At 41.9% G+C, this 23929-nt stretch overlaps 1 protein-coding gene across 1 annotated transcript in view; it reads left to right on the plus strand.

The window, feature by feature from the left end:
• Positions 1-3092: 3092 nt before the first annotated feature.
• The window catches only part of LOC117759899 (contactin-associated protein-like 4), a 72128-nt gene continuing 51291 nt past the window's right edge, over positions 3093-23929 (plus strand). The window contains exons 1-2 of the mRNA XM_034582394.1: positions 3093-3557; positions 16000-16110. Coding sequence (XP_034438285.1) covers positions 3464-3557; positions 16000-16110 — 205 coding nt within the window. The 5' untranslated portion in view covers positions 3093-3463. The remainder of the gene's footprint in view (positions 3558-15999; positions 16111-23929) is intronic.

The following is a 23929-nucleotide window of genomic DNA, read 5'->3' on the forward strand; positions in this document are numbered from 1 at the left end:
TCATGACATCACGATGAGGTCAGATAGTGTAAAGCAGTAATGCTTTAACTTCTGCAACCGATAAGTTTAGAGTCAAAGGGCCTTTTCTCACCTGAAAGTTCAGAGCAGGGTACAAACCAAGGTTCATGTCTTTTGCTGCGTTCCAGACAACTCGGATGTCGGATATTCCAACTTGAAATTTCCGAGTTTTGACTTCCAAGCGATTAAATGCACGGTAACAAACATGGCTGACCCTGAGAAGCTGATGTTTATTTGTCTGAGACAATTCAACTGTGACCAGTGCAGCGTCCGTTCACACAGAAACAAAGCAGAGGAGGGAAAACAACGCACAAGGCAACAAGCGCCATTATACATTTTATGTTTATGGAAACACATTCGAGGGAACGAGGAAACAAGAGTCCAACAGAGACGGGCCTCAGCGCTACAGTATTTGCGTCTCCATTAGCGCCGCCATTGTTGTGTGACGTCAGACAACTGCTTGTCCCTGAAGAGTCGATACATTTCCCCCGAGTTCACAAGTCGGAACTCTGACTTTGAGTGGCGTTCCATTATACTTTTTAAAGTAGGTCAGAATTTTCGACATTCCGAGTTGTCTGGAACTCAGCAACTGTCACATTGTTTACATCTGATCCAGTTGTGTCTATGAATACTTGACATTGATTGATTTGTAGTCAGGTGTTGGTCTGACGTCAGTGAGTCGTTTTTGAATGAAGTGGTATTTCTGTTTGTATGGACAAAATGAACGAACCAATCACTTTGTTCATGTTCTTGTCCTCGTCATTCAAACACCAGAGGAACAGACTCCTCTGAGCTGCTTCCACTTCTTTGTCTTCATCTATTGTTTGATGCTGTCTCAACTACTTTTTCACATTTGTTTCACAATGCACACGATCTTCACCACGGTTCAGTTTGATCTGCAACCTGTTGCTCCCGACAGTCGTCTGAGGCACCTTTCACACCTGTTATATTTTCGTTTTTTGGCCTTGAGAAGTGAACCGTGTGGAATTGATCGTTTACTGCTCCCACACACCACATCTGAATCCTCACATAAAGCAGAAGGTGAATCTCTTTTGTACGGTGCCCTCCACTGAGGAGACCTTCGTCAAAGAGCGGCCGAGGCAGCAGCCGGCGACACGCGACCTTGATACCAAACAGCGTGCAGCTGAGAGCGGGGATCAAAGGTTGCGTGGGTTCACACCAGCGAGGCTAAGCTACTGCTGATCCCACTCATGACCTTCACAGGCGTCAACAGAAGCTCCGCTGCTGCTTCCTCCTGGTTGGAAGGTCAGTGTTATATCTGGCGTTTGTGTTTTCCGGAGAAAATTTGTGGATGACTGACATTTGTGGGCGTTTGTCTAACGTGCAAAATGTCTTTGTGCAGGCCTACGATAAATGTAGGTCTGGTTGATGGACTGATGGACATCCGATGAATATACAGTGAGTGGAAAACTATCAAATATTTATGTAGTTAGGGTCCAACCCTCCTCATCGGCATTTCACCCCCGTCCCGAGCATCAAAATGACTGATGAGGTGTGTCAGAGGGGAACAGTCATTAAACTCTGACTGAATATTCAGATGCTGTGTTGTGCACTTTAAAGGTGACAGTTTCCCTCAGCTGGGAAAAGGTGTGTTTATTTGGCCGAGGTGCAGATGTGAGGTCGCTGGGTCAAATCCAGCAAACGCTCGGTGTGTCCTTCACTTTCTCTCCTGCATGACTTCAATCTGAGTTTGTCTGGAAATGAGTTAATGAGTAATAATATTCAAAGGAGCAATTCCCAGAAGATCAATGTCAAGCCTCCACATGGGAAGTCCAGATTTTGAACATAGGAAAAATGAATGAACACTTGATGGTTGGATCGACACAAAACCTTTGTTGATTTAATTCAGTTTAAGCATTTTGTTGATTTACCATATTTGGAAAGTCACCAAAGTGACGACAATGAACATTTTCAGTAAAATGTTCACAGACAGCAATTTGTTTTCTTCCTAATTTGATTCATTCTGCAGTAAATATCAATTTGCGGTGACTCGAGCGTCGTTATACTTTAATATTTTATGTTTAAACTCTCACAGCACTCGGTTAAAGTCGGGTTGTTATACTGAAAAACGTTCACTCCGATCACGTCTGGTCAATCCACTGCCGTTAATGAATGTAGGGTTTTGTTCATAAAAAAAAAAAGACAATAATACAATACACTCAGTGATTATATTGCCAGCACAGTGTAATAAGAAAAACACTTTAGTTATATATGAATGTAATTATATGAGACAGGGTTGGAAAGTGGGGACACTTTTACGTGTCCTTATTATTAAAACTGCCTCTGTAGTAGTGATGTAGGGACACCAGAAGGATGTGTCCACATTTATCTACTAAAGGGGGCAAGGTCCCATGGACATGTGACATCACGACTTAAGAGTTAACAGAAACACTTACAGACTCTTTTTCAATGAGGAAGAAGTAAACAAAATTCAATACAATCTGTCAAATCACAACATGCATTTCCTCAAGGCTCTTCACGCAGTGAGGTCAGGACTTTACAATATTCTAGAGAAACGTAACAATGAGCAAACACAATGAGGAGAAGATGGGAACAATATTTGATCCTTTGCTGGCGTGCTTATATAAGAGCTGTTCCATTCCCTGTCACAGAATCGTGTCACTTGTGAAGATTGATTGGTGGGTTGATGGATTACTTGATGAACTGAGCAGGGTTCAGGTGGTCCGGGGCAGAATGACCACAAGATAACCACAAAGAGTGAGAGACACACTACAAATAGACAGAAATTGACAAAAAAGACATAAAATAAAGTCAAGGAGACACTAAAGAGACAAAGTGACTGCCATTGTTTTAATCTGGGTAGCTATGGCTTCTATAGGAGCCCTTTCACAAAGCTCAGCATCTGCCCATCAGTTAATCCTCTGTATCTCTGTCCCTGGACTCGTGCACAGAGATGTGAGAGTTACTTTCAGAAGACTGAGACCTGTAGTGTGCAGCTGCAGTGAGTGAACCCCCGCTGTCAGCGCTGTGGTGGGACCAGAGGTGGGACCAGAGGTGGGACCAGAGGTGGGACCCCCCTCCAGGAACTCTGCGCGCTCTGTGCATCTCAGTGACGCAGGACTCGGACCTGCGACGCTAACTCTCATTGAAACCCTCCTTCCTCCCTTTTCCCCCCTCCACTCTCTCCTTCTCTTCCTCCCATCACTTCACAGAGGGCTGGCGGTGTGGCAGCATCCTCCTCCTCCTCCTCCTCGTCCTCACCCTCCTCATCCTCTGGGTACCGGCCCCTCCACCGCACCGTGCCAGCGGGGCGACTGACTGACTGCAGCGCGTCCGGAGCGGAGCTGGAGGAGAGCAGAGGGAAGACGCGAGCAGGAGAAGAGGAGCAGAGAAGAGGAGGAGGACGGGACTGTCTCTCCTCCAACAGGCGGGATTACACTCTGCGGTGTCCCGTCGCTTCAACATGCCTGCGGGGAGTCAAGGAGTCGCTGGGATTACTGCGTTTATCGGCTCCTGGCTGCTGCTGCTGCTCGGCTCCTGTGGGACAGGTGCGCAAGGTGAGCGGCTCCGTGCGCGTCCTGGAGAGAGAGAGAGGGGGGGGGGGGGGGGGGGGGGTTACTGACAGGGACCCCCACGGTTTATTATCACTCAGCTCTGAGGGTCTGGACTAACACCTGGGGGGGGCTGTGTGTGGCACAGGGCTGCTGCTGCTGCTGCTGCTGATGACTTTTTACTGTCTGCAAAGTGACAAATAGAAAATCATTGTCATCAATTTACCTTCTGCAATTTATGATAAAAAGATGATAAACACAGAAAGGACTTCATTTCACTGCTAGAATAGATTCAAAACGAGGCAGAAATATGTTTAAGACTCTAAGAATTCATTATTTTACAAGTTGATCAATAATAATAGACAATAGATAATAATCCATAGTCTCAAATATGTTTAGTTTACAATGATTTCAACTAGAAAACACCAACAAATCTGCAACTTTGGTAATTTTGCATAAAAAAAATTACAAAAAGTACGATTTTTTAAAACTTAATATAATAATGATAAACTGAAGTCTTAAAAAAAAACCCTGAGCTTTAATTTTCCCTTTATTTTTTGGGGGTAATTTGTCGTCTGTATTTGTTGTATGTATTTACTGTCTTGATGTTGGTCTGCGACTTGTTTCTCCAGTTTTGGGGAAATGGTGCCGCAGCTCATTCAGTTTATTCTGTGAATCTGGTGAATTAAACAGTGGGCTGCGTGGGGCGGCACTGACCCGACCACCGTGAGGTCTTGTTGCTGAAAGGGGAGCACACGTCCTCTTGGGGGATTTACAGCTGTCAAGTTATTTCAGAGATAGCGAATCCCACAAGTTGCTCGTTCCCATTTTGGCTTTTCCAGCATTTGATGTTTCCCTCAAGAGAGAGAGAGAGAGAAGAGAGAGAGGAGAGTCTCTGTGGTCTGTCTGTGGAAAATGTGGGCAAAGCCGCACAGGAGGAGGCTGCAGCTCCTTCCTCAGCTCCAGGATTATCCTCAGAAAACATCCTGAAAAGTGGCTTCTTGTGCAGGAGGAGGATTTAGGGAGAAATCACAAAAATGCTTATTTGATTGCTGCACGAGAGCAAATTGATATTTTACCCTGCAACAAGTGGGATAGATCAATAGATGGACGTCCCTGTATGCATATGAGGCATTCTCCTCCAGGGAGGCTTCAACAAATAGTTCCAGTAGCTGCACAATTGTAGTGGCTCAGTGAAATGAGCCCTTTCCCCCCCCCACTGTAATTACCGCACTCCCACGGACTGATGTTGTCAATAAGAGTCTATCACGTGACATCCCTGTGGGCACGTCGACAAAAGAAACAAACAAAAATCAGTACTGACCCTAATGGATCCGATGCTTTCGCACTCACATTGTTAATCAGCTATAAGAGAAAGTTGTGAAATCAATGACTGAACGGATGAACGCATGGTGGCTGTAGCTGCTGGTGGTAATAGAGAAAAAGGATTGATGCATTATGGACATTGTTGGTTCCCAGTTGTGTTGATTGTTTGCAAAGACAACATTTGCATAACAAAATGGGACGTATTAATAATTATGGACTAAAATCGATCGATACCCAGATTAAGTCATCGGTGCAACGCCTCAGTGGGTGGAGCCCAACACAAAACCTTTGCTGTGTTTCCCATAGTGTGTTTTGCTCTGCAGCATACTGTGTATACTGTGTATCAGTCATTAATCCAGATTTTAATTCCTGGGCAGTGAAACAGGATTGGGTCAGTGTAAACATTTTCAAACTGGTCCTGTGTTATACCAAAAAAACGACCAGACCAAATTTACCACTAGGTGTCACACCTGAGGTAGCAGACGCTCCTGAATGGAGAGAGAGAGAGAGAGAGAGAGAGAGAGAGAGAGAGAGAGAGAGAGAGAGAGAGAGAGAGAGAGAGAGAGAGAGAGAGAGAGAGAGAGAGCCCCTATGAATGAGAGAGTAGCGACTCCAGTCCACTTGATGGCGCTAATGCACCTCTAAGATGGTTTCACAATCACCAATAAACATGAGAAGAAGCAGAGACACTTTTAATTTCCTCACATTTAGCTGCTTCGTCTTCTCTCAAGAAAAATCAAATAAACTTTGTAGACACAACGTGCACACCGCTCTGAAATGATCTTGTGTCAGCAGTGACTTGTGCACGGCTTATATTAATCACATCATATCGTTTATCGCTAACACAATAAGCCGAGACGCCGTCGGCACAGGTTACTGATGAAGGGCTGCTTTTTAATTTGCCAGAACCCGTTGGCTGGTTTCAGATCCGGCACTGGTCCAGACTTGGACCAAACTGGAAATCGACCCATAGAGTGTAGAATGAAAAGGCTTCAGCTCAGTAACCAACTGACACGTCGTTCATCAAGTGTTGCACGTGGAGGGCAGGAGTCCTCTCACGTTGACACAAATGGGCGGTTGAACATGTGGAAGCAGACGTCTGATAATCCCTCTCTTGTTGAAACCGACAATCCAACTTGCACTTCATCCAGTAACTGGGCCAAGAGGTGAGGGACCACATGCAGAGTTTGAACTTCCTTCTCATTAGGCTCTTTTTTCATTCATCACACGGCCATTTATTAAATTACGTTTTATAAACAAATAAGTGCAAAAACGATGAACAGCTTCCGGAAAGGACTGACTGTAAATGTGCATTGTGTGTTATCTCCATAATTAACTGGATTCGCAAAGGGACTGTGTGTGTGTGTCCGGACCTAAACATAAAACAACTGTGTTTCCTGATATGTGTTTGTAAGAATTGGTTCTTTTCAGCAGAACGTGGCCTTTGTAGAGACTGTGAGGATTCTCTGTGTTTCAGCCAAGCTCGAACCCAGAGGTGACAAATTTAAATAACTCAGATACACGTCAAAACAACGGCAAACACTGCAATGTCAGTGGTGTTTTTTTCAGTGTAGTTGAGCCATCGTGAACATGAATGATGGCAAAAGTTGTAGATGTTCTCAAGAGTGGCAGCCGTCCTTCCTTTAAACTTGTCTGGTCTTGTGGCCACTCAAAGAGCTTTACTGTACAGGTATTGCCATTCACACACAGTCTTGAGGTGAATCGATGGGGGAGCACTTTCTCTCTCACACACCTCACACATCGCCTGCAGGGGGAACTTGGGGTTCAGTATCTTGCCCAAGGACACTCATAAGCTGGGTAGACTGGGATCAAGCCGCTGACCTTCTGGTTATTGGACGACCAGCTCAACCTCCTGAGCCACAGCCGCCGCTTTCTAAACAATGTTAATACAAAAGGACACAAGAATAAACCTGAGCTCGACAGGTGTGGAGGGAAAAAGCTGTAAACCCTAGTTTGGGTTTCCGCAGCCAGCAGGTGGGCGTGTCGATGACTTTTCTAGTGCAACGGATGCGAAACTGAAAGAATGCAAATATCGCAGGATGAATCTTACACTAGAGGCGGCGATGAAGATGTCAACTTGGAGAGACGAGGAGATTTGAGAGCTTTTGCCGATGAGGGCCAGTGTCTATGTGCTGTACACAAACAGCGCCTCCTGCTGTTCTACACAGGTGTCACACCTCATCTGGACGTTCTGGACATTTTCCTGTTACCGTGAAGGCGTCTGACAGAAGAATCCCAGGCTGTAATCATTACATTTGATAGACAAACATTTTCCGGAGCCAATGTTCAGGACATTTTCCAAAGTCCAAGTCTGAAAACCGCTGAATGGACAGTGTTAGGTGAGAAAATAAAGCAGCAGTGCTAACAAGACTTTATACATAAAAGACATAATAAGTAGTCGGTGCCGTCTGAGGGTTTGTTTGTTGTAATGGTAAAACAACATTAAAGTGTTGCTGCCTTTGGGCATGAGGTCATTTGTCAGGTAAACTTAAGACCTTTCAGGAATCTAAACAAATGACTTCATTTTGCCTCCTGCTCTTTCCTCTCTCTCGGCGACTTCGGCGGCTGTGGGCTGGTTAGAGGTGTTTGATTATTTAACCGGCTCAGACTGACGGGGGGGGTCTTTATGGTGCCATTATTTTCTCCCGAGCGCTGGAAATACGTCTCTTCCAGTCCAGTGGCAGACAGAAAATATTTGGTAAAAAATATATATTCAGGGAGAGGAGTTGATTTGAATTTACGCCCAGCTCCCTGGTTCATATGCGAGCAGCCTTGTCTCATCAGAATTTATTACTTTTCTATGAGCTGGTGGTTTGCACTGAGAGTACATAAACCTCTGAATAAAATCAATTTAGTGTGAATGTGTGAGGCATTTCTTCCCCCCCTTGCAAACCGTGCTGTCCTTTATGCTTCACGAGACGATGGAGTCTTTGAGAACCAGCAGGAGGAAAAGAGCAAAGTAGTTGAGGATAAATCAGCCATACTTTTTCTCTTTTTAGTGTCATTTATGAAAAGGCGTCGAGTGGAAGTGGAGTCATGAAGAGGTTGCGATTAAGTCAAGGTTACACAAAGTGCTTGTGTGCGCCTGGAGCTGCCAGTCTTGACTCTAGATTTATTAATCCAGGGGCGAGTAGTTAAGTGATAAAAGTGACAGAGAACTGCATTCAATCCATTTGCCTTTGTGACCTGTGGGACTTCGTGTTTGCCCGAGGCCGATTCCCCGGTGGATGTCTGCCTCCCTAAAAACAGATCCATTCATCAAATGGCCCTGTCATTGTATCAGCGGACTTGTTATCGGTCCAGGAATCGGCCACGTTGTGCTGAGGTCACTGTTCACTGTCACTCTCTGATGCAGCAGGAAAGTGGAAACTGTGGACGTCAGCTACTAACGCAGCGTCGATTAATGTCCAATGATGACTTTATATTTTGTAAATAATATGCCTGCGACCTGTCAGTGCCTCGGTCTCTAGAGCCCATTTCTCTAGTACATTTAGAAGAAAGAGTACGAGGGTAGTTCAGAAGAACTGATGACCTTGAGGACTCAAAGACCAATGACAAAAATGAACTTCCATCCATCCACTGTTTTACGCTTTCCAGCTTCCTGCGGGGATGATGGAACGTGAGTTGAACAGGCGGGTCGGTGCAGTGACTGCAGTAATGTGTAGATTGCACCAGAACAGAAAGAGCTCTCAATTTACTGGTCAATCTACATTACAACCCTCACCGTGGTCACAAGCTCTGGGTAGTTAGGAAAGAACAAGGTAGCAAATACAACTGAGTCTGGGAAATGAGAAAGAAAAAGAATAGAAAATAGTCCAGTAGGTGGAGGGGACACAGAGCTATGCACAAAACAAAAGAGTGGTGAGTTTACTGCGGTGCTCTGTGTGGACATTCATTCTGGTCGTCCACCATCTTTAAGTCAAGCTGTGTCCCTCTTCTCTCCTCTCATTTCACCCATCGCTGGGTTTTCTTTTGTGTGTGTCTGCGATTCTGTGAATGTGTCTGTGTGGTTTTTTTGTTCTCGTCTTTGGGGCATTTTCCAGTACAAACACCAACCTTGCCGGGGACTAGTCGCCCTTATGAGGACCAGAGCCTGATGGCAATGAGGCAAAACGCCATTTCTGAGGTCCTGGTGAGGATCAGGGCAGGTGCTGAGGCTCCGTAAACGTTAGGCATTAAAACAAGTGTCCTAATAAAAGTAGATGCACTTTTTTAGATCCCCTATTTTCTCTCATGAGGAAAACCTCAGAGCTTTCTTTTGAATATATAGATATCGTCTCTCTCCCACACAACAATCTGTGAGCAAAACTAAATTCATATGGAATGTGTCAGAACAATGGCAGTTTCCTTATTGTGTTTTGAAAAATAAAATGCTTTGATAGAGTGGAAACATGTAAATTGCTTTGTTATTTGAGAACGACAATAACCAGGGATGGGGAAACCGTATTTGAAATGTAAACTTCAATAAAACTACTGTTACTCAAAAGATATTCTACTCAGATTAAAGTATAAAAACAAGTTTGTAAAATGCACGAGACATTATTGTTTGTTTTAATGTTATATGCTCATTCATAAATGATTAAACTATTGAATTCAAGCACGTCTTTAGGCTTCCGCTCGCATTGGCATTTAAACGTCTATATGCCATAAGGTGAGAGGTGAGAACTTCACGGAAAACAACCAATAAATTCCACTCGGGCATTTTACAGCCTGCGCGTACAACTGATTATTGATGATTGATAATCACAAGTCCTTATTGAGCCACACAAATCAAACAGCCAGTCTAAATATCACTCAATGAGTCTTGTGCACCGTTAAGTCCTCCACAATGAGCTGTAAATCCAACTTCACTGCTCTTCACTCTCCATGCAGAATAGAACCGGCCCACTCAGCCTCTCTGGGCTCGCTGCCCAGTTTCCAAACCCTGAGGTGGGAGAGCTCCGCGGTCAGAGATGATCACAAACAGTAGAAAGGTGGAGCACGCCTCACTGACAATAGAAGTGATCTGAGAAGCCCCAGCTGAAGTGTCCGCCATGAGGATTTCAGGGTTTAGCATTTAGCCTGACCCAGCATGCCCCCGGTGGTCAGTTACTGCGGTCGCCAGGTGGTGCATTCAATCAGCAGCCTGTTGCATTCTCAAGTGGTCGATTCTAACTTCATCATCAGGCTCAATTCCTGACGACATTGATCTGATGTACCTGCGCCAAGAAGGTTGTGTTTCCATGTGTCTGTGTCTATGTTTGTAAGCAAGATTGCTCAAAACTTACCACATGGATTGCCACGAAACCTGGTGGAAAGATGCATTATGGGTCGGGAAAACACTATTAAATTTGGGTGTGGATCCGGATCAGGGAGATTTGTGCATTCGTGCATGTTTTGACACTTTCATGGATCCTGATGAAAAAAAATCAGGCATATTTAGGGGATTTATATCTAATTGTCTGTGTATTTTGGTGCAGATTCAAATAAAAATCTGAATATAACGGATTTAAATCGTTAAATCATTCCTGTCATATATAGTAGCATTGTACTTACCAAGTTAAAGGTACCTTACACCTAATTTCCTTTGGTTATACTGCACCAGTCAGAATTCATAATGTAGTTAGCTTAGTGTTGCAGTCTGAAACGAGTGGGGAGTTTGCAGCTCACAAACTCTTCGCACAAAGTTGCTAAACTACTTTCTGATAACAAAGTAATCTTAAATAACACAACTTTGTCCTCTGCTTAAGAAACTCTTGAGCCTCCTCCCTACTTATAACAGTTTCTCACTTGAGCTCTCGTGAAGGTTAGATGCTTCAGGGTCTAGTTTTATGATGAGTGGAAATTCTTAAAACAAAAACTTAAAAAACAACTATCACTGAACTTTATAAATATGTCCCCTGGATATTTTTTATGTAATTTTCGTCAGTTCCCAATTTTCTGTTCAGGCAGGTTTTTTACACAAGTTCAGTTTTAGCCCAGTTATGTAATTGTACCAGATCAGAAGGTGACGACTGTAAAAGAAACTCTGAATGTTCTTTTTTTTTACAAGAGGCATTTATCAGAGTGGGCTATTATTTAGGATACGAGTGGAGAGACCTTGGGGAAGTGAGTGGTTTTCTCTTTGCAGGACTCACTGTCCTTCAACCACATCAGCAGAAAACCTCAAAAATATAAAACAGGAGCTGAAAGTGAAACTAAAAGTGGAAATGGTGTCCTTTCACAAAAGAAACAGGCCTATAAAATGTATTCAGCCATTTATATTTCATTTTTTTTACAGCATTGAATAGAGAATAAAGACATTAGTTTGAACCCTCATCAGTAACCAACTGGTTTTAGAAGTCACATGATAAAACAGAGATCACCTGTGGGTAGTGAAGGGTAGTTAACCTGCGTCTGAAAGGTGAGTCAGTATCGTGGCTTCCACCTCCACCGTGAAGACGGAGGAAGAGTCGGAGCAACTTGGTGAAGATCCACAAACTGTCATTTTTAAATATATAGTTTTATTTATAGATCATGCAAAGCACATTAGTGTAATAACAGTAATGAATCTAAATAATTCATAGTTTATTACCTGTGTCAATGAGGCTATGTTTTCTCCTCTGTCCATTTGTTTATTTGTTTGTTTGTCAGCAGGATTTCACAAAAACGACTCCAATTAATTTCCATGAAAGTTGGTTGACGGATGAAACATGGGCCAAAATATAAGCTGTAAAATCTCCAAAGAACAATTAATGGATCATGATGACAAAATAGTATTTTGGGGACTGATATGTACGAGTGTTTGCAATTAGTTGTTTCATTTCTGTTTGTTTGTGTGTTTTCTCCGTATGTCAGCAGGATTACTGGAGAACTACTGAACCAAATTCCATGCAATTTAGTGGAGGGGTAGGAAATGAACCACGAAAGAAAAAAGTTTGGAGCAGATCTGGGTTTCATCCTCAGCCGAGGAATCAGCTTTCTGAGCACCAGTCTAGTTCTTCTTTTCACCGCGGACAGGATTTTCACACGTTAAAGAAAGGAGCCAGACATCAGGAAAATCTGATTTCAAAGTGAAATGATCCACTTGAAAAGTTTCACGCTGCAGCTTTGACGCTACTCAGCCACAAAATCAGCAAGATGGGGTCGACAAAATGTCAAAACTTAGACGTAGGAAAACACCGCTTGTTTTCCATTTCCTACCGGCAGTCAAACTTCAGTTTCTTCCTTTTAGGACACTAATCGTAACAGCGTCATTCTTGAAATTGCACTTTTGTCACTTAATTTAGAGTCTTGCATAAACTCCATCGTCCTGAACAAAGCTTTTGTCATTTTCACTTCCTCTCCACCCTAAGCCAAAAAAGGATCGAGGCAAAAACAAAAGAAGGAAGAACATTCTATTTCATACACAGTGGGACTTAATATCCTCCCAGTGAGTGTCTGCAAAGAAAAGTGTCTTTCAATGTCTCGTCCCTATTTTGAATTGCTAATAGGAACCTTTAACGATGTGCTCATCACACTCCACATGTCTCCTCATGGGTCCATTAGCAGAAGTGATGTAACCTGCAGCAATTGTCGCACATCTGCATAAGAGTGACATATAACAACGTGGAAGATTTTTCTTTTTCATTACTAATGTTTGTTTTCTTTCTCATTATTTTATTGTCGCTTGTTTGATTGAGCTCTCAGTGTGTGTGCTGACATCACATCAAGTGTTAAACCTTGTACAATTCAGATAAACGCTGCACTTGCTGCTTGTTGCATTGCGTTTTTTTATTTTTATCATTCATTTTGCCGATCAGGTGCATTAAGGTAAGATGCTGCAGTTATCTCAGAGGAAACTAAAAGCCTCGTATTCACGGGGAGAAAACCTGGCTGATTATGTTGCAGAAAATGGTTTATGTGCCAGTGTGCTCTAAATGTAGAGTCATTGTCTAGCAGGAGGTCTCAGATGCTGAGAGTCAGCAGAATCACTGGCCTGCCTGTTGTGTCACCAACACACAGATGAGAGGCTGGAAATGAGGAAGGAACGTTTCTCTCATTGTTAAACGACGAGACGAGCAGCAGAGAGTCTCCGTTAAGTGGTCAGACTGTCGGGTTCCAGTCTGCAGCCGAAGCAGGAGCACCGTCCTCATCAGTCACTGTCGGACTGCCCTCACATGAACACTGTTAGTTTGCTATTAGCCACAAAATCGAGATTATAATGGGGATTTAACTTGTAGGTGACAACATAAAAAGTTAATTTACATATGAAGTATTTTGGAAACTGGCCATCAAGAGCTAAATATCTGGTATTTTAATTTGAATGTCATTGAGTCTGTTTTTTAGAGTGAAATCTATAACCTTATGTGGCTCACAGTTATTTAAGAAACAAAACAAGTGGCTCATTCATGCTCAACGTTAAATACGTATACAGAAATGTTTGGAGCCTTCTGTCCGTACTCTACGTTAATATTGTTCGTATTCATGCACGTCATTCGAAAGCTTATAGATGCTGACAACTACAGTTTATACAGCTTTACACAAGACAGGGAGGCTGTTGGGTCAGTAGAGAGGGATCCTAAATGTGTCATTTCCTTTTACTGTTTTCGTTGTAGGTTGATTTTCATGTTTAGGACGCTTTTACTTTGAATGTGCCGGCCAGCGTCTCAAAAACCCAGAAATTACAGGTTTGATGGTTCCGCCGATCTGTGATTTCCATTGTTATTTTTCATATGTATTTTTGTTCATATCCATTATATTACACAAACCAGCTCAACTTGATGCCACCTGAGAGGTTATGAAACTGGACCGTTTGTGACAATAGCTTTTTAAAAATGTGTCTCAAAAGCATAGAGGCAAAGAAATGGGATAAGAAAGAAAAAAGTGTTTCTGATTACAAAAAATCTGCCCTGAATATATGATGAGATTAATGAATTGTGAAAAGATATAATATCTCAGGGTTTACTTCGGCTATTTCCACCAAGTACATATTGTTCTCGTAGACTTCAGACTCAGTTGATCCCATCTCACTTGACACTGACGGTGTTCTACCAGCTGGTGTCTAAAGTGCTCCCATGTCTTCTGGGTTCACAAGTCAAGATCTTAAGGTGTTAAATGGTTTTTCTCTCATGGGATAATATTGAATTACCACCCAGAATTAATTATAACAGGATCCACATATAGCTCTGGGTACAGCGCTGAGAGCCGGTGCTTGTACTACATCCTATAACACTATAGTTTACCCATCCAGAAACGTTAGATTTAAAAGAGCTAACACAGAATGGTGTCAGATGAGGTTCTGGCGGCTGTGGGCTGTATCAGTGCCACTTGGTGTTTAGTTCCCTTCTGCTGCAGATTTCATGAGCTGTCAGAGATTTACCAAAGGATTCGTGGATTCCTTGTAGCTTTGTTTAAAAACTGCCTCGTAGATCCATGTCTCTCCCCGGGCAGTGGCTCGCAGTACAGCAACCTTTAACCTTCCCTTTCCTCTTGGATTTCTGTGATTGTGCTTCACCTTTTTTTGTCACAGTCACATTTTATATGTCACGACTCCGCCAAGGAAACTCAACCTCCCCTGCTCAAATACCTGCTTCTTCTATCGAGCTTTATCCGCCGAGGTCACGTTCTTATAACACGTTATCCTCCGAGATTTGTATCCTCTCTAAACTAATTCGACTCCATTTTGCACTTGCTCTGTGTCTCTGGCGGCCTCAGGCCTCCGCGGCTGGACGGAGATGAAGAAACGGCAGCATTATGAATCCATTAGCATCAACTTACCTCTTCACAGGTTGCTTTAAGTGCAGTGGTAACAGTTCAGGTGTGATGCATTCCTGTATTTTATGCTCTGAGATCATTAAATGGTTTTTTGAAGTTAATTTACTTTTAGCCGCTGCAAAAACAAAGACATAAAAGCAAAAGTATAAAGAATGGATTGAACACTGTCGATCTGCTCCCAACATTACTTTGCTGATGACACAATAAGATACACAGCTGTAATGTTACTTTTAAAAAATACTTTTGGAATTGGTTAAATAAGTTTGAAGATGCAGTATAAGTACCTGAGTTTGAATAGAAGTACACAAAGTCTGGGGTGTCTGCAGACAGCAGAGACTGGGTGAGCCCTGGGTGGATATGACAGCCTATTCAATACTGTGACAGACTGCGCTTTATAGTCTCAGGTAATGAAAGTCCCTCTGTGCTGGGAACGAAGTACCATAATGTTGACAAAGTAATCTCAGCTGAAGCCTTGTCAGAGCAGAAGACAAGAACCGGCTCCGGTGGAAAGAACAACATCCATTATGAAAGAGGGTTTATTCTACACTAACAGAGTTCGGAAACATTTGCAATGAGGTAATAACACTGATTTATTACAATAAAACCACATGGACTGCATTTATTTAGAGTTTTTCAAGTCCTGTCAACCATTTAAAGCACTTCATACTAAGCAGTGGGCGTCAAGCCTCAAATTTAAAGTTTGAACAAATCAGTTTATGAAATGTAAGTAATCAACAAGTTATAAAAACATTAAATTACAATTACTACCTATTACTACTTTTATAAAGCCAAACCACAAACCTAACCATGTTGATTTTGTGGCTAAACCAAATCAAACCTTTATCATCACATTGTCACAACATACAAGTGTCAGATTATTGGATTTAATGACCGACAGTATATTGTAATGTGGTTTAGAGGATTTGTCGATACTAGTAGTAGATATATCACCAAATGCAAAATGAAACTTTCACATGTTTGTCATAGTTTTACAAATGTCAGGTATATAGAGTAAAAAGTTACTGAAAAATAGGAAGAAAGTCAGTTTTACCTTTAAAATCTCATTACACATTGCAGCAGTGACACATTTTTACAGATCCTCGCCTTTCACGAGTTGCTTATTCAGATTTAGACATTTCTCGTCCTTGACATTCATCAGCGGCAAAGTGTCTGAGGCATGAAAAGGTCTCTACTGACGTGTCTGATTCCCTTTTCTTCTTCTGGAGCAAAGTCAACTGCTCCTGTCGCCTGCTTCAACTCAGGTTTATCATTTTATTTAGAGGAAAACATATCTGTATGGTTATCAACATTGCAGCAGGATAGATCATTATAACGCAAGATTCTTAACCTTGATCCTTGTCTTTTCTCCTTTGTGACCGGTCAACAGAAGCATGTGACAGCCCACTGGTGTCCAGTTTGCCTCCATCGTCCTTCAGAAGCTCCTCCCAGTTGTCCAGCAGCCATGGACCAGTGTTTGCTAAAGTCAACAGGAGAGAAGGTGAGAAGCGATCATTGCCTTTTGTCCGTTGTCCAACTTAAATATTTCACTTCTTGCAGTGCCGACACATTTCAAGTAAGATTCATTCCTACGCTGTCATGAATAATCGGCGCTCTGCTCATTGCTCGACACAGCAGTTTGCACACAGGGACGCCCGAGTGTTTTAACTTTATGATTTGCCTGAATTTATTACCTGGGATTCATTGCCCAGACTGTAATCAAACATTAGTCATAAAGTCCTTTCACATCATTTCTTCTTGGCCTGAGCTGCAGGTGGAGGCAGTGATGCAATCCAGTCACGCTTGATGAGTCCAGGTTTTCAAAGGGCTCACTCAGTGCACTTTGAATGAGTTTCTTTATTTGTTTGGCTGAACACAAGGCAGAATAACCACCATATATTTATCTGGATAAACTCAACAACTTTAGGATCTTAATTTACAGGGATGAGACACATCAAGGTCTTCAGATTCTTAAAGTCTTATTACACCATTGTGTCTATTGGGCGACAGCCAATAGCTGCATTATGTTTTCACCTTGTTTATCCGTCATATTCTTGATATCTAATGAAAACCTTGAGGGACTTTCCTCAAATCTGATAGAAACTTTCAGTTATATTCAAAGATGAACTGATTGGATTTTGGTGGTCAACGGTCAAGGTCGCTGTGACATCACGAAGCAAATGTTTCACCTTGTGAACGCCACATCTCGCTCACACTTTGCAAATGGAAGTTCCCCAGCACAGGGGCTGTAGTCGTGATCAGTAGCAGTTTGTCTGTGAAGATTCTCAGACCTCCAGGTCTTGATAGTTATTATATTCAATTCCTTGGACGAGAGGTGACACACAAGCAAGTCCAGTTGCCTACGTCCACTTGTACAACGTCTGAAGATCAGTAGCAGATGTTTTGCGATCGACAGAAAGTCAAGACAATTGATTATCGTCTGATGATGAATTAACGGCCAATTTTTGGGGGGTTTCTGGTGCAAACAGCGGATATCTGACTCCGTCTTGTGTTTGTTGTTCACAGTTTACAGTCGGACTTGTTTCTTCACATGAGCCGAACATTCCTCTAAACAAAACACAAACGGTGTGACTTCCTGAGTGTTTTAGGTCCAGACAAAATTTTGGCTGATTTCTATTAACAGCTACCTGCTCATAAATGCAGATTAATTAAAAAGAGTATCAATCAATGTATTCCACCTGGTTTTACTCTGTGTTTACCTGTGGGTAACCAAATCCTGCTCAAACGTGATTGGTCAAACTAGAAGCTCTCGTCCACACAGTCTCGCCCGGTCTTTACTCAGACTCTTTCCGTCTGTTCTTTGAGCTGCAGCGGTGCATCTTCTTCTCATGGTGCAGGAAAGAGTCTTTGGCTCTCTAAAGGAAACCGAGCACAAAACATCAAAGAGGAACCTCAGCTGACTTCCCACAGCCGGAGAGATTCCTCTGTGGTCGCTGGAGACGGAAAGAGGGAGACACTGCTGAAGACCAAAAAAAAAGAAAGGTGGGAGGACTGATACATAGGGCGGCAGCTACGGCGCCAACTCTCTATTATATATAGAAATGCACTGGAATTATATGAGACTACTATATCAAAAAAACTCCACAGGGCCCCCTCTCCTCAGTTGGGGTATAAATCTGAGTTGTGATTCACTAACCACAGTAACTATTCAGGAGGGAGCTCCCTGCTGGATGCTGATGCAGGGCTTTACGAGGGGCTATCGCGGCGCGGTTTTGGAGGTTTGCAGATTTTTCCGTTTTACAGATCTCAGCTGCTGACTGTGGTGCCAGAGCGGAGAATCATCAGGGAGTCTGGGATTTCGTTCTCTTTCACTCCCACTGTTAGAGTAAATTGACCAACTGAGGCAAATTGAAGATAAGCCAGCGCTGCGTTGTTTTTTTTTAATAATTGACTGTGATTGTGAGTTTCTTTCTCCTCTTAACACTTTCCAACACATTGTAGTGAATTAACATGATAGTGAAATTGTTGTCCTCATTTCTTGGCTCTGTCATTGCCGCTGATATAAAGCCAATCACCAACTGGACCAGTTTCTGCAGAACACAGTATAGTCTCAAGGTACAACATGTTTTTGTGAAGTTAGTTAATTCAGTCAATAGATATTTATTATATATATTATATACGTATGTTTTTATAAAGATGGACAAAGTGCCACTACTTCCTTCCACTGTACATCATGTAAATAAAGCTAAAATATCTCAAATACGGGTGCAGCTATCTCACACTTTTATTGTTATTTCGAGGTAGTAATCATAGTGTGGAGTCTCAGTATCGAGGTCATGCACATGCTTGGCCAATAACAAGTTAGACTCAGCTGCCAATCATGACGTTGCACATGTTATTAGCCTCAAATAACTAATTTAAACCAAACTCCCCAGAAAAAATAACACTTCATAAGATATAAGAACCACCTAAATGTCCATTCATTAACATGGAGGAGGTAGGGTCTATGGGCTTTTTTGCAGTCAGCCACCAGGGGGCGATCAAGATTATTTTTCATTACTTTTGGGGAGCTCTCATATCGTCCATCTTTTTATACAGTGTCATGATTCAGTCTGGACCAGTTCAGGATCCAGCTCAAATTTTCTTCGGAAACCAGAAACCAGTGCAAGTTGTAGTGGTAAAAGATGATTCTAATCAGAGGCCAAGGTGCCCGCAGAGATCTCAAGGTTATGTAACTCCCATGCTTGGAATCCGCCACTGCCAGTTGGTCCCATCACATGGTTCCCACATGGTGCCCAGTTAATCAAATCTAGCCATCGGGGTGCTGCCTCCTCTTTGAGTTGTGCCTTTATACGTTACTGCATGTACACTGAACGGGGGCCAACACCAGCGGGAGGAAGCAGTGGCCCTGTGGTTGTGTAGAGTGGACAATTAATTAAACTGGGAAATACCCCGGCACTGAGAGTCGGTCCTGCCTTCACCTTTTTGAAAATGATCAGGGGACACAGGGGCCTTGACTCGGGAGTCAACAGGGGCCATCGGACAGAAGACTCTGGTTGAGAGGTCGAGGAGGGGTAAGCTAGACACTAATGGCAGCGCCATGTTGACGAAGGTTTTTGTTTGCGTAAACTACTGGAGTTAATTAAAAACAAGCCCAAGTTTAGTTCTCCGGTAAAATCTCACATTCTATTAAAAGCAGTTTGGAAGTAGAACAACAAACCTGGCAGTCGACTCTCTGAGCAGATAAAGATAAATCATCTTTGGTGCAGAAAATCTGATTAAGGTGTTGATGACAAGAACTTTAAAAAGTAAATTTATGAAAACATGTTTCATTATTTCATCAAGAAATGTCAATATTACAATAAAGCTGACTTATTATGCTTGTCCTTATTTTCTGTCGTATAGTCACACACACTTTAAATAGTAAGTAAAATTAATTTAAGTCCACGATCATGAGCTGAAATCACCTTGTCATGGATTTCGTAAAATTCTCAAATCTTTCTTTCATTGAAATAAAACTCCTCTGCAATCCCATCGTACTACTATGCACACGTACGTTTCTTCATTGTGCTCCTCAGTCCACCTTATATCTCATATGTCCAAAACCTTTGACGTTTTTCTTTTCTTAACTGTTTGCTCTCTTCTCCCCTGAGTGTGACCTTTACTCTTTCTCTCCCATCGTTAATTACCGCTCGGTCGTGTCCCGCTGCCGCTCTCTCACACTTCATGTAACAGCGCTCTCTATTGTAATAGTAAATTTAACTCAGCCCCTTTTTTGACCTGCCAAGAAAACATGGAGATTAATTAATTCTCTCCATATAGCTAAATGTTAACGAGAGTATTTAACATTTATAGCCAAATGTTAATGGGAGGCTTTAACATCTAAGCGCTCTGTGTTTTTCAGTGGGCCACACTGATAATCGCTCATTAGAAGAACTGTAATTATGCTGGAACAGGCCTGGAACACTTCATCCGTCCCGAGTAATCATTTTCTGGAAGTAGTAATACAGACATTAGCCGAGGCTGTAGGTTGAAATTAACTGTGGTGGGGGGGGCAAGATCAGGTATTGATCATTGTGTGATGTTTATGTGCCACCTCTGGGTCTCCACCAGCACATTTACTGCTCTTAAACTCTTTATCTGGTTAAATTCCACCGCTCCTCCACTCAAATCCTCCTAATACGAGGAAGTCACTCCCTCAATAAATCTAATTACATGAGTAAATATTGTCTGATTCCTGGACTAAACGCAGCTAAAAGCTTCTCATCACAGCTTTAGCTCTAAATTGCTTCTTCATCCCGTCCACTGAAAACAGCTGGAGTCGTTTAAAGATTTCTATGCGGTGACTAAACTATCTGTGGTCCAGATATATCGACTTTAACTATATGTTCAGTCCTGTTAATGAAATATACGGTCACAGCTTTTTATTTGGTACTTTTTAACATAAACAAGGAGGTGAAAGTGATTTAAAATAACAGAAAGAGCAGAGGATGTGTTAAAGTGAATTAGGGAAGTTGAAAGAATAAAGTCTAACAGCTGAATAAGTAGAGATTTGTCTGAACCACAAAGGTGAAAACTGCAAACAAAATGAATTATTTAACAATATATATATCTTCATTGTTAGGATTGTTATTTCTTCTATACCTTTGTAAGTATTCTTTGTATTTAAATTGCTTGATTTTACTGAGTTATTTTGTTTTTATCCTGTTTCAAGGTTGTAAAGCACTTTGCTACTTTGTTTTGAAAAGTGCTGTAGAAATCAAAGTTTATTATTCTTGTTCTATCATTATAATATATTTTGGGTTTGTTCAGATGATAAGTACGAGGACTTTTCATTCATTCAGCAAAATACAAAACAGAAAATGATCATGTTCAACGTTCATTTGGAAAAATAGAGCAGAGTGGTTTTTGTGTCTGTGTTGTTGTTAAACTTTAACTTGTGGCTTCAGTTCTCCTTCATTAAATCCCTGATATTCCAATTTCATTACCTAGCAAACATTGGGCTGGACGATGTAAACAAAAATTATATGAAGTTGAAAACTTTCCGTTATCACGATAAATATCCAGTTATTATTTTTTAAGTTCAAAGACTGATCTTTGCTCCTGAGTGAACGCTGTGGTTTTAAACCTGATAAACAGCGAAACATTTTATAAATCTGAGGTTCACATCATGTTTTATACGTCTTCACTGTGCTGACACAATTCACGAGCAATATATCGATACTTGACTTTTGTTGTATTGCTAATTATTGTCTTATTGCTCAGCCCTAAGTTATCAAGTCACCTCATCCACCACATTTTGTTGAAATTCCTCAAAGTCAATCAGATCCGAGTCCTAATTTCACTTATTTTGCTAAGAACTAAAACTAAAACTGGTTGTGTTCCTCTATGTGACGGTTCTTGAGTTCTTGGATGTAAGCAAACATGCTCCAGTGATAACAACGGTTCCCTTTAGGATTTGTTTCGTCCCGTTGAGAATGTACAGCTGTTTGTTTGCTTTGTCTCTGAGTCATTTTTTTTAATATAAAGCTATATATTATTTCACAGGTTTTCATTAAAGCACCATAGAGCTCCACCATAAATAAACTGCAACTTTATTACTCTCCAACTCAAATACACTCTCAGTCCCCGTTGACGTGGTGATACTGTCTGTGTCTTAATGCCGCTCTTGGAAACTTCCTGACATTTTCTCCTGCAGTGGCTTTTGTCCTTTTCCCCGTCCGTCCTCTTTTTGTCTCCTTCTTCCAAACTTTGCATTTATTTGTGGCGTTACAGACGCTGGCCGACAACTTTAAATGTCATCGTTGTCCAGACTGTTATTTCTAAGAGCCTAATGTTTATAGCGGACTCCAGGATTGAAATGCAGCGGCTACTTGTGTGTAAAGTCCTGTCTAAGTTGTTAGTAACTACAGTTCCAAACCAGAGATTTAATAAAAGCTGTTGCACTATTAAAATTGTGAGAAACGTCTGAGCTAGTAAAGATTTTACAGCAATGTTGTTGCGGAATTTATTGCGCTCCAACTACAAGCAATCAGAAAGTCACTGCAGTGTAATCACAAAGTGTAATATAACTTACAAAATAAAAGTTTTGCGGGGTGTAAATCAAACGTTAAACTTAACTGCCAATCAGTTGTAAATGTAAGTATGACTTTGCATCTTATATGCATTGAGAAATCAGTTGCATTTTTAAGAGAGAGATCTTTGAAGTTCTCCCAACGAAAACATCACAAAATACAGCAAAAGTAGTTTTTTCCTCTTCCTAGTCGAGAGTTAAGGGCAGAGAGGATGTTGCATCTCGTTAAGACCCAGGAGGAAAATTGAGATATGTGTATATGGGTTATACAAATTGGAGGGTATTTCCCAATTTAATTAATTGTCCACTCTGCAGAAGTACAGGGCCACTGCTTCCTCCCATTATTCTTGGCCCAGTTCAGTGTACAGTCATGCAGTAGTGTATATATATATATATAGACAGGCACAGCTCAAAGTGGAGGCAGCACCTTGATGGCTAAATGGAATTAATTGGGCACCATTTGGGAACCATATGCCACAAGCCAATCAAGATGGGACCAACTGGCAGTAGCGAGGTCTGAGTTTTATCAACTCCAGATCACAGCTGGCAGCTTAGCCTCTGTGGAAAAGATTTATTTGGCACTTCAACTTGCACTGTTTTTCAATTCCTTCAGTTTTATCTTTCCCTTCAGGTTTCAACAAGGCAAACTATACCAGGACAGGTTAGATGGGTCAAAAATACCTTATCATGACAGTTGAGTGGTGGTGGAAGACGCATTTCCACCAAACGTACCTGGAACTTTTAGTCCCAGGAGCACCAGTAACAAAAGGAGGATTCAAAACACCTGAAATGCTCGACTTATATAAGGACACCGTTTTTAGGAGCTAGTGCAAAAGATAGATTAGCTGAAATAAAAATCAGGTGCACTCAACCAATCAGGAATGTTTGTTGTTGCTACTTTGGGTTTCTATCGAAGGCTTTGAGAAAACTTGTCACTTGATTTAATGTCAGTAAAGATTTTCCTGAAGGAGTTTATGGTCTCAATCTCTAGTTTCATGTCTTTTTCAAAACTTCACCATGTTAATTTAGCAATATATGGTCCTATTTAGAGTCAAATAGATGATTAAGCATGTCATTTACAGCGAGTATCGTCCAATGGCTGTAGGCTGCAGGTGTAGGTGGGCGTGCAGTGTCCTCGATCTCTGCCAAATATGTTTACTTCTGGTCTAAAATAAACAAGATGGTGCTCAACAAAATGTCAAACTCCAAGCTTCAGAATGGCAGCTCACAAACCAGTGGGTGACGTCATGGTGGAGAAGTTCTCCGCTCCTGGGGAAAGTTGCTACTTACAGGGCTTTAAAAGTTAAAGGCTCCAAGATTCATCCTTCTTTTAGTTTTTGTTCTAACATGGGTTATGTGTAAAAAAGCTTCTCTCCTTTGAACTGATCTCACAGGCATATGAAGATGTGTCCCAGTTGGTACCAGCAGGTTCTTATTTCGATTTGAAATGCTGTTAGAACACATGGTTTCTGATGAACTGGGATCTGATCTGAGTTTCTGTTCTCTCACCCTGGGCCACCACACCAAAGTCACAATCCAGCCCTGCCACCACACGTCCTTGGCCTGCACCCGAGCACTGAGCCTGGAGGAAGCATCCAAATAACATTCCCTCTGATTACCTTTCACACAAGCCCAAATAAATACCAGCATGATCAGCAGCCATGACACATTTAGTCATTGAGAGGAATTCACACAGTTTTCTGGGAGATTTGCTGGAAAACTGGAATAAATGAGATCACGGACATTGAATTTACTGTTTGTATCCACAGTAGATTAGCACTGGTTT

This window comes from Hippoglossus hippoglossus, chromosome 4 (genome assembly GCF_009819705.1).
Source record: "Hippoglossus hippoglossus isolate fHipHip1 chromosome 4, fHipHip1.pri, whole genome shotgun sequence".
Classification (NCBI taxonomy): Eukaryota; Metazoa; Chordata; class Actinopteri; order Pleuronectiformes; family Pleuronectidae; genus Hippoglossus; species Hippoglossus hippoglossus.